Raw genomic sequence first — 12,935 nt, 5'->3', positions numbered from 1 at the left:
AATAACTAAAGCTTCTCATATATGAACAAAAAAATTCAAAATGAAACAAAACAAAAGTTCAAATTGCGAAAAGCAGCGCGACGGCGGGCATAGAATAGTCCTCGCTATTTTGCACCTCACCGTAGGAGAGATTGTTCTTCAGGTCCTGATGACGTCAACGTCATACAGATCTAGGGCCTTATTGTAATATTGCAATAGTGAACGCCAAAATGAGGCTAGGGAGATGTGTCTTGAGTGTAACTCAGCGGGCAGAACATTCGATGTGCGGCAAGCGCGTATGAAATATAAGCGTTGGTAAGAAACAGTTCTCCTTCGTCTTCCAGCTAATCACAAGTCTTGCATGAGAAATTATAACCAAAGGGATTGAGAACGAGCACTCGTGCAAGCCAAATCTATTGTAATAACAACTCGTCTAAAAAAAAAACCTTGATCTGTGAAAATGCCGTTGCACATATATGCCTAGTATTTCAATTGTAGGCTCCTTGTTTTCCGCGAATACTGAGATTTCAGTTTCATCTTCAACCCCCGAGTTAACGTGGCATTCCACCACTGGAGAGTCTTTCTGTTTGCGAAAAGAAAATATGTGAACACTAACTCTAAGCTCGTTTTGCCCTCCTGCCACTCGGCTCTTCCTGAGGCCCTTCAGAAACTCAATGTTTTGGGTGGGATTTGTTCGTTTATTTTATTTATTTTTATTTTTTTTCCGTGTCGGTAAAAGTCTTGCCCTTCACTCCCCTACTAAGTGGTGTCTTTGCGCATAGAGCCTTCTGCGCGTATTTTCTTAGGATCGAGAGGGTAGTGGGAAATGCGTAGATTTCTCTGGTGGACATAGTAGAACGATTAACTTAACCGGCAATGGCGTCGAAAGTCATGTAACGCGAATGGCGTTTTAGTGGATCTTTGAACAAAACTGTCTTCTTGTTTTTTTTTTTTTTAAGATTGCTTGTGGTTTTTTATTTGTTTGTTTTGTTTTGTGTTTTTACTCCAACGGACCGACCCAAAAAGCTTTCTACCACAAACGGAAAAAAAAGAGAGAAGTGATCACTCTCCTCTTTCCTAGGAAATGTGATTAAGTAAGCTGAGTGTGTGTGTGTGTGTGTGTGTAATCTCCGCTTTGGCTTATGGAGAAAAAAAGCGAAATTTGCCACAACGTTTTTCTGTGGTACTTTCAGCATCTTCAAGTTGTCTAGAACTTCATCTTTTCACTGCTTCAGTTTGCCGTCCGTCATAGCTGCTAACTTAAAAACACAAAGCTCGAACTGTCACTTTTAATTACCTAAGGGCATCGAAAAGATCACGGGTTCGAATCTCGTTGAAGCCACTCAGGTGTCTATAAGAGAAAATTGATTATTTAGATCAGTGTGAAGACCACTTCTTCACTTCGTTTATAACCCGCAATTTAAAAATACATTAATTTCTGTCATCATTGAATCACAGTTTTCTTGACTTACTGTAATTGTTTTTCTTTTCCAGGCCATTTCTTGTTTGGCCATGTTCTGCATACAGCTGTCGTTTCAGACGAATTTCAATGTCACCTGAAATGCCTGGGATCTAGTAAATGCAAGTCATTTCACGTTCATCCTACGGAATCTGGTGGCAGTGGGCGAATTTGCCAGCTGAATAATGAAACAAGAGAAATGAAGCCAAGTGATTTTAAGAAAAAGAAAGGATCACATTACTATGGCCCAGTAAAGGTTGGATGAAGTTATTGTTTCATTTTAATGCAACATACGGTTGAAGATTGCAAATTATTAATAGTTACCGAATTCTTTGGTGCATTTCGACGCTCGCCTTTCTCATTATTTTTTTTTTCGTTTTAGATTTCCTGTGCTAATGTTTCTACGCATAAAAGCTGGCACCAAAAACGTAAGTGCAACCACGAGAGGACCCAACCCGTACGTCGAATGGCCAATTAGCCATTAGCAGCATACTCGTTATAAGACAGCAGTCACTGGATCAATAATTAGTCACTTGCCGTTATTGCATCATTTTTTCTTTCGAGTTTGTGAAGTTAAGTCTTATTGAACTAACTTTATTTCAGCGAAACGAGGAGCTAATCCCTAATCCTGATCATCCCCCCCTTTGGTGTAAGGACATACTGAATGCAGTCGCCTTGCGTAGGATTCCCCGCTCGAAGAAATCGATGTAAAATATTTCCATGCCACAATCGGCGAATCAATTCTTTTTTCTACTATCCTCTATTCCAGTATTGAGACGGATTGTTTTCGCTAGTTCTCTTATTGTACATTTTAGGGAGATCTCTAGTTTACAATTCTCCGTGTGTATTGCAGTATTATTCCTTTTGTAATATATTTGATTTGGGCAATGACAATTTTGTTGTGCTTTGAGGTATATAGTAAGAGTTACATGAAGAATATACTGAAAACCAGGCACACATACATGGGGTCCACGCACACTCAGAATAGGCAATTTTCACGATATCGTCATTTGACTGCAACTACCAAAATTCTCTGTTTGTTTTTATTTTTATTTTTTTTTCATTTAAATTTTGTATTCCCAGCGTCGTAAAAAAAAACAATAGCTCTAATTACAATGACACAAGCAAAACGTGCAGGATTCTGGTATGATTACATTGCCTCAATCCCATTACCATATTTGAGGACTTCGTTTCCTATTCTCAGCGGCCAAATCCCATTCCCAGAAAACCAAATCCCATTTTCCCAACTTAAAAATACACAGTTCCTATTTTACCCCTTCAGGACCCTCTCAGTTTCAAAGTAAAATCTTCAGTCTCTCTTAAACTTCAAGACCTCTTCTGTAGTTTGAAAGACATTGCAAATAATTAGTTAAGCATCAGTTATTTCTACCTCATGGGCACTTACTGTGCCGTACAAACTGGTCGTCTTTTCCCTACGCGTCTTTCGATGCTCAAACGCACACCTCTCACTTGAGCTGAAGAATTGCAAACTGATGTTATTATTTGATGCCATTATTGACAGATTTTGATGAATGTGAAAGAAAGACACATAGCTGTGATCAGCATGCCAAATGCACCAACGAATTCGGCGCATATATGTGCAGCTGTGACAGATATGTTGGCGATGGATACAAATGCCGCCAGAGAGTTCTGAAGTCATGTTCCGACGTAAGAAAATATGTTGGCAGTACGAGTGGAAATTTTGTTATTGATCCAGATGGCGTGGGAGGTCTGGCACCATTTACTGTGTATTGTGACATGACTGACAAGAATGGAATTGGATGTGAACCAGCTGGTTGTTACTCACGTGACATTCATTACATTGGAGCGAGTCTGTCTCAGCTGGCGATGCTCACCACAGTCTCCTCACACTGTGAACAATTTATCAAGTACGAGTGCTACGGTTCAAGTTTCTGGTTCGGCGGTCCTTATGGATTTTGGATGTCACGTGACTCAACAAAGATGGCATACTGGGCTGGAGCATCACCTGGTAGTGCCAAATGCGCATGCGGGATGACTGGATCCTGTGCATCACGAGGCCGAGTTTGTAATTGTGATAGCAACGACCTTGTCTGGCGTGAAGACAGCGGTCTTCTCGCTGACAAGACAAACCTTCCAGTTAAACAACTCAGGTTTGGAGATACTGGACACGCAGGAGAGCAAGGATACCACACACTCGGAAAGTTTAAGTGCTATGGCATGGTATGATAGTTTGAAATAAAAATTTCCTTTTGTCGTTTTTGCTATCTATACCTTCAGAGTTTTGAGTTAAAATTATAAATGGAGGAAACGATAGTTTGAGATTTTCTTCAATTTGTAGTACACTGGGTACGCGTAGCGTGCACGTCGGTAATGCTGTATTGGCTATAGTAGAAGCTCGTTTTGTCATGTTTGACACCATGCTATACTGCTATTTTAAAGATATTTCAAGTTCCCTATACGTTAACCCTATGTGTAAGAAAACATGATGTAATCGTTGTGATAGATAGTACCGTGCCAGGTGTCAGACCATCCATCGATTTGTAAGGCTGTGTAGGTGTGTCTTACTTGAATATTAAAGAACTTTTATCTTTTAATTAACTAATGAACGTAGAAAATTGAAATTAAATCAGGTCCCAGTTATTCGAAAGGTGGATAACGCTATCCACTGGATAACTCAGTCGGTTTTGCTTGTGTGTATCTGCTGGATAGTGATTTATCCAGGTGGATAGAGTTATCCACATTTTCATTTTCCTTTTCATTTTCCTGGAGAATATTAGTCAAATACAAAGTAATCGATAATGAAAAACTCTCGCGTTTTTCCAAAATGAAACTGAATAAATGAAAAGTGCTTATAGATTAAAATTGTGGCAGATGCTCATTTCAAAGCCCTCATTGATCTTTTCTAGCATCTTGGGTCCTTCCATTTCAATGCCAGATATATTAGGGAGTTTAAGATCTATGACGCGACGGCAACGAAAACGTCACAAATGTTGCATATTTAATGAGCAAAAAGAATAGCTTTGCACGCTGTGCACGTGCATTTTTCATTTTTGTACATTTCTTTCACGTTTTCAGCAAATCTACGACGTGAAATGACGAATTCTCAAGTTTTACGGAGAACGTGAACAAAAGACAGCGAATTTGAATTTTCTGTCGTAGATTCAATACCGCACCTCCTAATTCAGTTCCAGGAGAGTTACACTAGTTTTTAGAAGTTAGACAAGCCGACATAACGACGAAAAAGATTAATAAACCTGAACTTGCAATTTTAAATGACGTTTTCGTTACCGTCGCGTCGCAGATCTTAAAGTCCCTATTAGTGCATGACGCTTCGCTTTATCTTTCCCGATCCAACTAACAACTAGACACCTTCTCTTGGTCAAGACTTATCAAAAATGGCAGACTCATCAGTCCGTTGAATGTAGTCATTAGAGCGTTGCGCAAAAGAGTAATATTTGAAAAAAATACTTCGACCCGGAACAGAACGAGTCTGGTCCGGGTGAACAATGTGCTCAAGGACTTTAGAGACGCAAAAAGTAATCGCTTTATAGAAATGATCTTGTAATCTACATTCAAAAGACAGAGATGGGCCGCCAACTCTTTAAATGCTTGATGTCACCACGCTTCTTAAAAATCAAGCGTGTGACACTGCCCTTGATTGAGGGACAAAATTCGTCGTCAGCATAACGTCGATTAGCAACACAGAGCAAAAGGGGATCCAAAGGCTCCCAAAATGTAAATAAAATATCCACCGACAACCCATCAGATCCAGGTGACTTCCCGGTATTAATACTTCTAACAGAGTTCAGTAACTCCTCGCTAGACAGGAAACCCTCGCACGAGATGCTTCGAGAAGGAGAAATGAATTTCTCCACAGAATCTAAACAACGTTGTTCAGAAGGAAGGTGAATCGAATAGTATCATTAGGCCCTGGTCAAACGCCTAATGACAATTTGGATCGACTCTAATAATTAAGAACCCCTAATTTGAGTCAAACGTCGAACTTAACCGCTGTACAATTCACGGTAACCGTCGCAAGGACGCTGATTGTGAAAAACTGATGGAATATGCAAAAACGTTAACAGCGATGATTCATGCATTTATTATATGGAGGAGAGTGTTTTACTGGGAACTAAACCACTCGTAGATTCCATACGCCACTACATCCGGGACCCGAGTGGCGTATTTTTTGTATGTCACCTTTGTGAGTGTCGTATCGTTCAATGACGTCACGATTCCCGCCTTTTTTTCCCCGCCTTTTTTATAAAGCCCAGCCGTATTTGTAAAACTTGACTACTTTGAAACACAATAAAATCGGAATTTATCAATATTTAGTCTCCATATAATAAATAATTTTATGTTCTTGTGGCAAGAACAATATCTCACTCGTTCGCTTCGCTCACTCGTGAGATATTCTTCTTGCCACTCGAACATAAAATTCATATCTTCTCGCCACCATGTAATATCCTCTATATATAATAAGCGCGCGCGGGCCCAAAATAAAGCACGTTCTTTCGTGAACGAAACAGTGAAAATTGAGCCTTTAGACCAGAAACTGAGAAAGCATCTTCTCCTCAAAATTTACAACGAAGACAGCGATATCTCGTCGTACCACCTCGATAGGCAGCCATGTTGGAAAAAACTGAGATCGAGGCTGTTTCATACATTTGAGGCTGACGCATACATTAACTTGAATTAACTTTGATTATCATTGATTATGCGTTTGGTTTGACTCATGTGAAAATCGATCTTCAGACGTTCTAAACGGCTGGCCAGGCGTGAAGAAAGCCTCTGCCGCTCCAATTAAAATCAGTTGACCTTAATTGGGTCAAATGCCAAACTTCACATGAGCCTAATTGGTTGAATTGGGTTCGGCTCATGTGAAGTACGGAGTTTTTCCCGGGCCTTAGAAAAGAGACTTGAATAAAACTGCAAGTGCGCACGCTCGATTTATTCATCTGCAAAAACCTAATCTCGTACCCAGATCTCACTGTGTCACTGGAAATGTGAGATCTGGTAAAGTTCGACAATACACCCTTTTTCATTGGCTACTAAAAAAAAAGGTTGTGGCAATGCAATCTACGCTCTGATTTGCTTATTTCGTAGGGCACTTCAGTGAAGGTAAAGTGAAGGTTTAGTTTTCGCAAGTGCATGTGCTGTTTTGAATAAATGCCAGTTGTGCGGAGGAAAGGTTTGTTTTTTCCGACGCCGGAAAAGCTTTACAGTTGAGGAAATTTATTTTAAAAATTTGCGACGTTTTATCAAATGGTACCGACGAAAGCCCGACGTACCCTGCCACTCGAATAAAGTTCTGCGTAGCTGACTACGCGGTACGCAGAAACTAATAAATTCAAGTTGAAGTATGTAACTTATTCAAAACAGTATTTCTCGTTCTTAAAGCCTCACTCGCGAATTAAGTAGTGATCAATTGTGAATTTTACGGTTAGATTAACTACAATTTTCACGAGATCGCGTCAAGAAAATAGCGCTCGTTGCAATGATCAGGTCTAAGCACTCTTTAACATTTACGCTTTCAATTTACTGTTTGGTTAACTACACTTTTCACGAGATTGTGTGAATCCTGAGCGTTCGTTTCAGTGATTAGGCCTAAACCGTCTTTAACATTTTGGCTTTCAATTTACGGTTTCGCCAGCTACACTTTGCACGAGACCGTGTGAAGAAAATAGCACTCGCTTATTGATTACGGCTAAGCGCTCGTTTCATCGATTCTGCAGTTGCTCCGACAATTAAACAATCTCGACCGTTCACAAACAATCGCCTGTAGCGCTTCTTTCTGTTTCGAGTTAAGTTTAAGGTTTCCTTGTCCTCTACCCAAAAGAATCTCTTCTCTAATACTCTCGAAATCCATGTTTATTCCGCAAAATCACCCAAAATCACAACAGAGAGCACGGACATGAGCAGTGATAGAAAAGCCCGTATTTCGGGCCTCGCTGGTACTGAGCATGCTCGAAACCGAACTTTACGAGATCTCTCTTCCGTATGACCGTGGGAGATCTGGGTACAAGATTATCAAAAACCTCGACATCGTGAGAATCTGAATGGAAATGAGAATATTACGCTCAAAGCGTTCACGCTCAATTTCAAAGAAATAATGAGTAGGCCTTACCCCCTCTTTAAGCCAGTTAACCCTGAAAGGAACCTTAGAGCCATCCAACTCTTTCAAGGTGAGGGCCATCAGTTCACTTTCGAGCTCGGAAATTTCAGAGCTAACCGAAAAATCACCAGAAGTTAATTTAAACTTAAGATCAAAGATGAGATTAACCAAAAGAACGCGCTCATGCCAGAGCTCCCTGCGCCTATTCTTAGAAAAATATATAATTTGTGAACGAGCAGAATGTCGAAAGAAATCCTACCACGACTTAAAGGGCCACCGACAACCACAAGTCTTTGCGGGCGTGCAAGCTATCAGCGCCAATTTCTGTAATACAGAAACTAGTATTTGTTGAAAAGTCAAATTCCATCGCCTCACATCGTCGTGTTTTGGATGCCCAGTAGCTTCAAACTTTGTTAATATTTTCCTTAATGTTTAAATATTGAATTTTTGGCGTTATTTGGGTGTTGTGTTCGTGTTAAAGGCGAAATGAAAACTGTGAAGAAAGGTCGTCCGCCGAGGAAGGAAAAGCGTCATGTTATTTGGCTCACTACTTCAACCTTAAGATTATGGAACGAAAGGAGGAAGGCGTTTGGATTAAAAGACAGATCGAACAGCGAATTCGCAGAAGTTCTTCTTCACATGATGTTTCTGAAGCGAACCGGCCGATTCGATTGCCCGGATAATAACAACAACAAAGGCGCGCAAAGGACACTGGTTGTCGGTGGCCCTTTAATTGAAGGAAAGTGTTGCAAACAACCAGAAAGATCATGAATGCAGGTTGTCATATATTCACAAAACGCACCATCATTCATAAGTGAGTTATTGAATTTTCAAATACCAGGACCACGGGAATTATTCCCAGAGGACTGGATAGGAAGATAAACAAAATCATGATCGGAAAAAGGGCAAGGTCTAATTTCGAAGGAAGCACCCGAAGACACAAATCTCTGAGAAACAAAAAACTTATCAAAATTTGGACCGATAGAAAAACCAGAATTAAAACAGGTGCACTGACGTAGCCTTGGATGAAACTTACGCCAGGCATCTGACAAAGAAAAAGTCGAACGAAAAACAGAAAGATATTTAGCAGGACCAAAGTTGTCGAGATGGTGATCATAGTAACTGTAATCACCAGCAATAATAACGGTGTAAGAAGGTAAAAAACATTCGTGCAAATTATCAAAAAAGACTCGGCTTTTCTTTCAGTCGAATGAAGAGGGTAGTTTCTAAAGAAACTGTGGTGCTGCGTCGGTGGGGAAGTAGTATACAAAATTTGGTTTTATCAAGGGAGTTGATAATGTAAATTGGCCACCGTACAGAGATTCTAAAAGCTGACGTTTCGAACGTTAGCCCTTCGTCAGAGCGCTCTGAGTTGATAATGTAAATTGGCCACCGTACGGAAATTCTAAAAGCTGACGTTTCGATCTTTAGCCCTTTGTCAGAGCGCTCTGACGAAGGGCTAACGCTCGAAACGTCAGCTTTTAGAATCTCTGTACGGTGGCCAATTTACATTATCAACTCCGTTGATAAAACCAAATTTTCTTTCAGTCGGATTAGTGGGCGCGTAAATGTTAATTAAATTAATCTTAAGATCATCGAGTTCAAAAACAAGGCTAATAACCCTACCAGACACGTCTCTTTTCCAATTCCCAGTTATACCTGAGAAGGAATCAGAAAAGCAAATTAAAACACCGGCTCATTTGCGGGAGACTAGAATCAAGGCCCTCGCCAGGCTTTAGAAAAAGCACAATAAACTTCAGGACCAGTAATGAAGGTTTCTTGAAAACAAGAATCATTGTATGAAGCATGAAGATTATCAATAAGATAATTCTGAAAACGTTCACTGAAACCCCTAGAGTTTATGAAACAATTTGAAAATTCACGAAGGATGAGGGTTATTAGTCTTTCTACTAGAGCTAACCGGTAAGGATGTAGTCGACCTGCGTATAGGAGGACCATCAGCAGGGTCCAGCCTAGCAGGCCTACGCTTGGACGCCACACGTGAACCAAAAGGACAAACAGAAGTCTGAGACGGAGGAGGCGGAACAACAGTACTAAGTTCAGGAATTTCCATAGCAGCAAAGGCATCATCTGAAACAGTAGGAGAAGAATGTGAAAGAACTTCAGCGGCAAGTTGCAAATCCGATACAGCAGGCGTGCCAGTAATAACACTTGATGGAGGGGAAGGAACCGTAAAAGGCGCGGAGGGAGGCTTAAGAGACTCGAAGAGAGATTGAGACTGTGAAAGCTGCAAAGGATCTGCAGACTGCTGAGAAGAATCTTGAGTAGAATTCGTAGAATGCGAGGGAGACTGCAACGGAGAATGCTGAGGAGCAGACACGCCAAAAGAGAACAAAGACGAAGTGACGACGATAACTATGACTGCAAAGTGGCGCAGAAGGTGGAACAGAAGAAGGCGGAACATCAGAAGTCAGTTGTGAAGAAGGATCATCGGACAAAGACTGAGACAAGGGAACAGGCCGCTGTGGGCATTCATAAACATGAGATAGAGGTGGAGAACCGGCAGGAGATAGGCACATCAGTAGATGGATGCGAAGGATGGGACGCAGGAGGTGGATCAGTTCGGAAGTGTTCGTAGGTAGGTAATAAGCCCTCAAAAGTAACTATCCTTTTATAGGTGGGCAACTAGTTTCGCGTTAAGGTTTTTTTCTGTAAGTGGGTGTTAAACGCCTTTTTGCTTGCTCTGCTTTTTGACACTGGCCCCCCGTAACAAGCGGACTATGTTGGTCAACACTTCAGATCTTTCTGCTGGGTCCTCTAATCAGAACATCTATTGTCACTTTTTTCTCCTGATGCTGCTGTTGATGGGGTTCACGTTTGCCCTGGCGTAAAGCTGGTTTTGAAGAGCTGGTTGCATGCCTCTTGGTCCTGTTTTTTGAAGTGTTATTCGAACTATGCCCATGCTCTCCTACGTATTCGGAAAGCGTACTACGTAGTCCTTGCTTAAAGTCCCTAATGACTTTGCTTCCATTCAAGAAAATAATTGCGTCTCTGATAAGGAATGTTTGTCCTGGTTCCGGAACTCCGGCTTCTCCTTTGTGGCTTCACCCGGAACTAATTAGTCCTGTGGTGTGATTGTCCTTTTTCGCCCTTGCTTCTTCCTTGCATGTCAGGTCTTGGCCTGACTCCTCTGGTCGTTCTCTCATGGTCGAATTTAAATGTTCTGATTTCGTTTTGCGCGTTTGGTCTCTATACGCCACTAGTCATAACCCTGATAGGGATGAGTTCTTTGCCCAATGTTCTGATTTAGTTGAACCGTTTATCCCTAGGCTGACCTGTTTTCTGGTAGTCTCGTTGACCCTGTGGCCCAGGATGAGCTACTTTCACACCTTTGGTCCTCGTTGCCTTCCGATTCCTGTGATGCTTGCGAGGGCCTTTTTACTGTAGGGGAGTGTTTTGCTGCCCTTCAGAGGATGGCTCTCGGTAGTGATGGTCTCCCAATGGAGTTTTATTTGCGTTTCTGGGAGGTCCTTGGCCGTGATCTCGTTGAGATGTTGAAGTCCTCCTATCATTCTGGCTCGCTGTCCCTCTGTCAGCGTCGTGGCGTCATCCGGCTCTCTTTCTCATAAAAAAGGTGATCGCCTTGGTGCCAAGAATCAGCGGCCCATATCAATTATAACGGACTACAAGATCTCCTCAAGTACTTTTGCGGGCCGTCTCCTCAAAGTCATACATTGATTGTTGGTCGAGACCAGACTTGCAGCGTGCGTGGTCGCTTCATCGGGGAGAACGTTGCTTTCTTGCGTGATGTGGTGGATTTTTTCTGATCATCCTGGTCTTATCCTTTCTCTTGATCTGGAAAAGGCATTTGAACGGGCTGACTGGGCTTCGGTCCTTTCTTCTGCCGTTGGGTCAAGGTTATTTTATCACGATGCTTGTAGTGCTGTCAATGTCAATGGTTATCTCTCTCTTTTCTTTTCCTAGTCCCGCGGTGTATGCCAGGGATGTCCCCTTTCTCCTCTTCTTTACGTTTTGGTTGTTGAAGTTGTTACTTGTAATGTTCGTGCTCATCCTTCTATTTCTGGTTTTGTTCTTCCTGGTTCCTCTTTTCTTCTGCCTGTTATCTCTGTCTATGCAGACGACACTTCCCTTGTGATTTCTACGTGTCAACCTGGCTATTTCTGCTGTCTTCGACGTCTATTGTCATTATGAGAAGGGCTCTGGCGCTAGGCTAAACTTGTCCAAGTGTGAGGGCTTTTGGCTTGGTTCATGGTCCGGGAGATCCGACTGTACCGTTGGTATTTCGCTGTCCTCCGTCAAGATTACAGTTCTCGGTGTTTTTCGTGGTCCCGGTGACCTTGCCGAAACTAACTGGAGGCTCCCTCATTACCGCTGTCACAAATGTGCTCAATTCCTGGCGCCAGCGGACTCTCTCTTACAGTGACAGGGCTCTTGTAGTTAACGGCCTGGCGTTGTCCCGCGTCTGGTACTTGGCTCCGCTTATCCATGTTCCTCGCTGGATTGTCACTGAGCTCAACACTCCGGTATTTAAGTTCTTTTTTACTGGGGTGGCAAACCGGATCTTGTCGCTCGTTAAGTTGTTGCCCAGCCGCCTTGTCTTGGTGATTTCTCCATTGTTAATTTTTAAAGTAAGGTTTGTAGGTTTCTGTGGTTCTCCGTCCTCAGGGGTCTATCTTTTGATTTTTTTGGCTCTCATCCTGCTTTTATGCCTCCCCCTATGTTGGGTTTCCAATTCCCTCTCGTTTTTCGTCTGCATTCTGGCCCCCTTTTTATGTTACTTTGTTGGATGCTTAGCGTGCTTTTTTTCTCTTGTTGGCATTGGGTCGGGGGTTGATTTTCGGCCTATTTCTTCTCTGTCTACTAAATCCGCCTATCTGTACCTCCCTTTTGCTTGTCTTTATGGTCATCGTGTTGAGTCTCTCGAGCATTTGTTCTTTTTCTGTCCTTTGGCTTCTAGGGCCTTTTACTGGGTCCAGTCTCTCATGTGTCACGTCTCTCCTGTTTGTCCTCCTGTTCTTTCCCGTCATGTTTTGTTTGGTTTTTCAGATGATGAGACTCGTGCTGTCCCAAGGCTTTTTTTAAAAATCTCATCAACGTCTGTAAGTTCATCATTTGAATCTCTCGCAATGACTTTCGCTTTCATAGTGTTCAGCCTTCGTTTTTTCATGAGTTGTTGAGTCTGTAAAGTCTCGTGTCAGCTTTTACTTGCTCTTTTATTTTCGTCGCTTTCGTTCCGCTCGTCGTCGCCATTTCTTTATTCGTCAGTGGGGTGCTCGTGGTGTTCATGCTTCTTTGGTGGATAACAAACGTACTGTTCTCCTTTAGCTCTGCCTTTTGTCAGTTTTCAACTGTTTGTTTTGTCTCGTTTGGTTTTTTCTTTTCATTCTTGTTGTTTCTTGTCCTTGTTATTTTTGTTCG

At 42.0% G+C, this 12,935-nt stretch overlaps 1 protein-coding gene across 1 annotated transcript; it reads left to right on the top strand.

Moving 5' to 3' along the window:
- The first annotated feature begins 223 nt into the window (after positions 1-223).
- Positions 224-3,649, top strand: LOC138021087 (contactin-associated protein 1-like). The gene is made up of 4 exons (XM_068867958.1): positions 224-275; positions 1,474-1,694; positions 1,821-1,866; positions 2,961-3,649. The coding sequence occupies exons 1-4, from the start codon at positions 224-226 to the stop codon at positions 3,644-3,646; spliced, it is 1,005 nt and encodes a 334-aa protein (XP_068724059.1). The 3' UTR covers positions 3,647-3,649.
- The last annotated feature ends 9,286 nt before the right edge of the window (positions 3,650-12,935 follow it).

The sequence above is a fragment of the Montipora capricornis genome, chromosome 10 (assembly GCF_036669925.1).
Source record: "Montipora capricornis isolate CH-2021 chromosome 10, ASM3666992v2, whole genome shotgun sequence".
Taxonomy (NCBI): Eukaryota; Metazoa; Cnidaria; class Anthozoa; order Scleractinia; family Acroporidae; genus Montipora; species Montipora capricornis.
This window is presented reverse-complemented; position numbering and strand designations above follow the sequence as displayed.

Coding starts and splice junctions, on each gene's coding strand:
- LOC138021087 (XM_068867958.1), top strand. CDS start 224: ATGTGTCTTGAGTGTAACTCAGCGGGCAGAACATTCGATGTGCGGCAA. Junction 276..1,473: donor ATTCGATGTGCGGCAAGCGC/GTATGAAATATA, acceptor TTTCTTTTCCAG/GCCATTTCTTGTTTGGCCAT. Junction 1,695..1,820: donor ATTACTATGGCCCAGTAAAG/GTTGGATGAAGT, acceptor TTTTCGTTTTAG/ATTTCCTGTGCTAATGTTTC.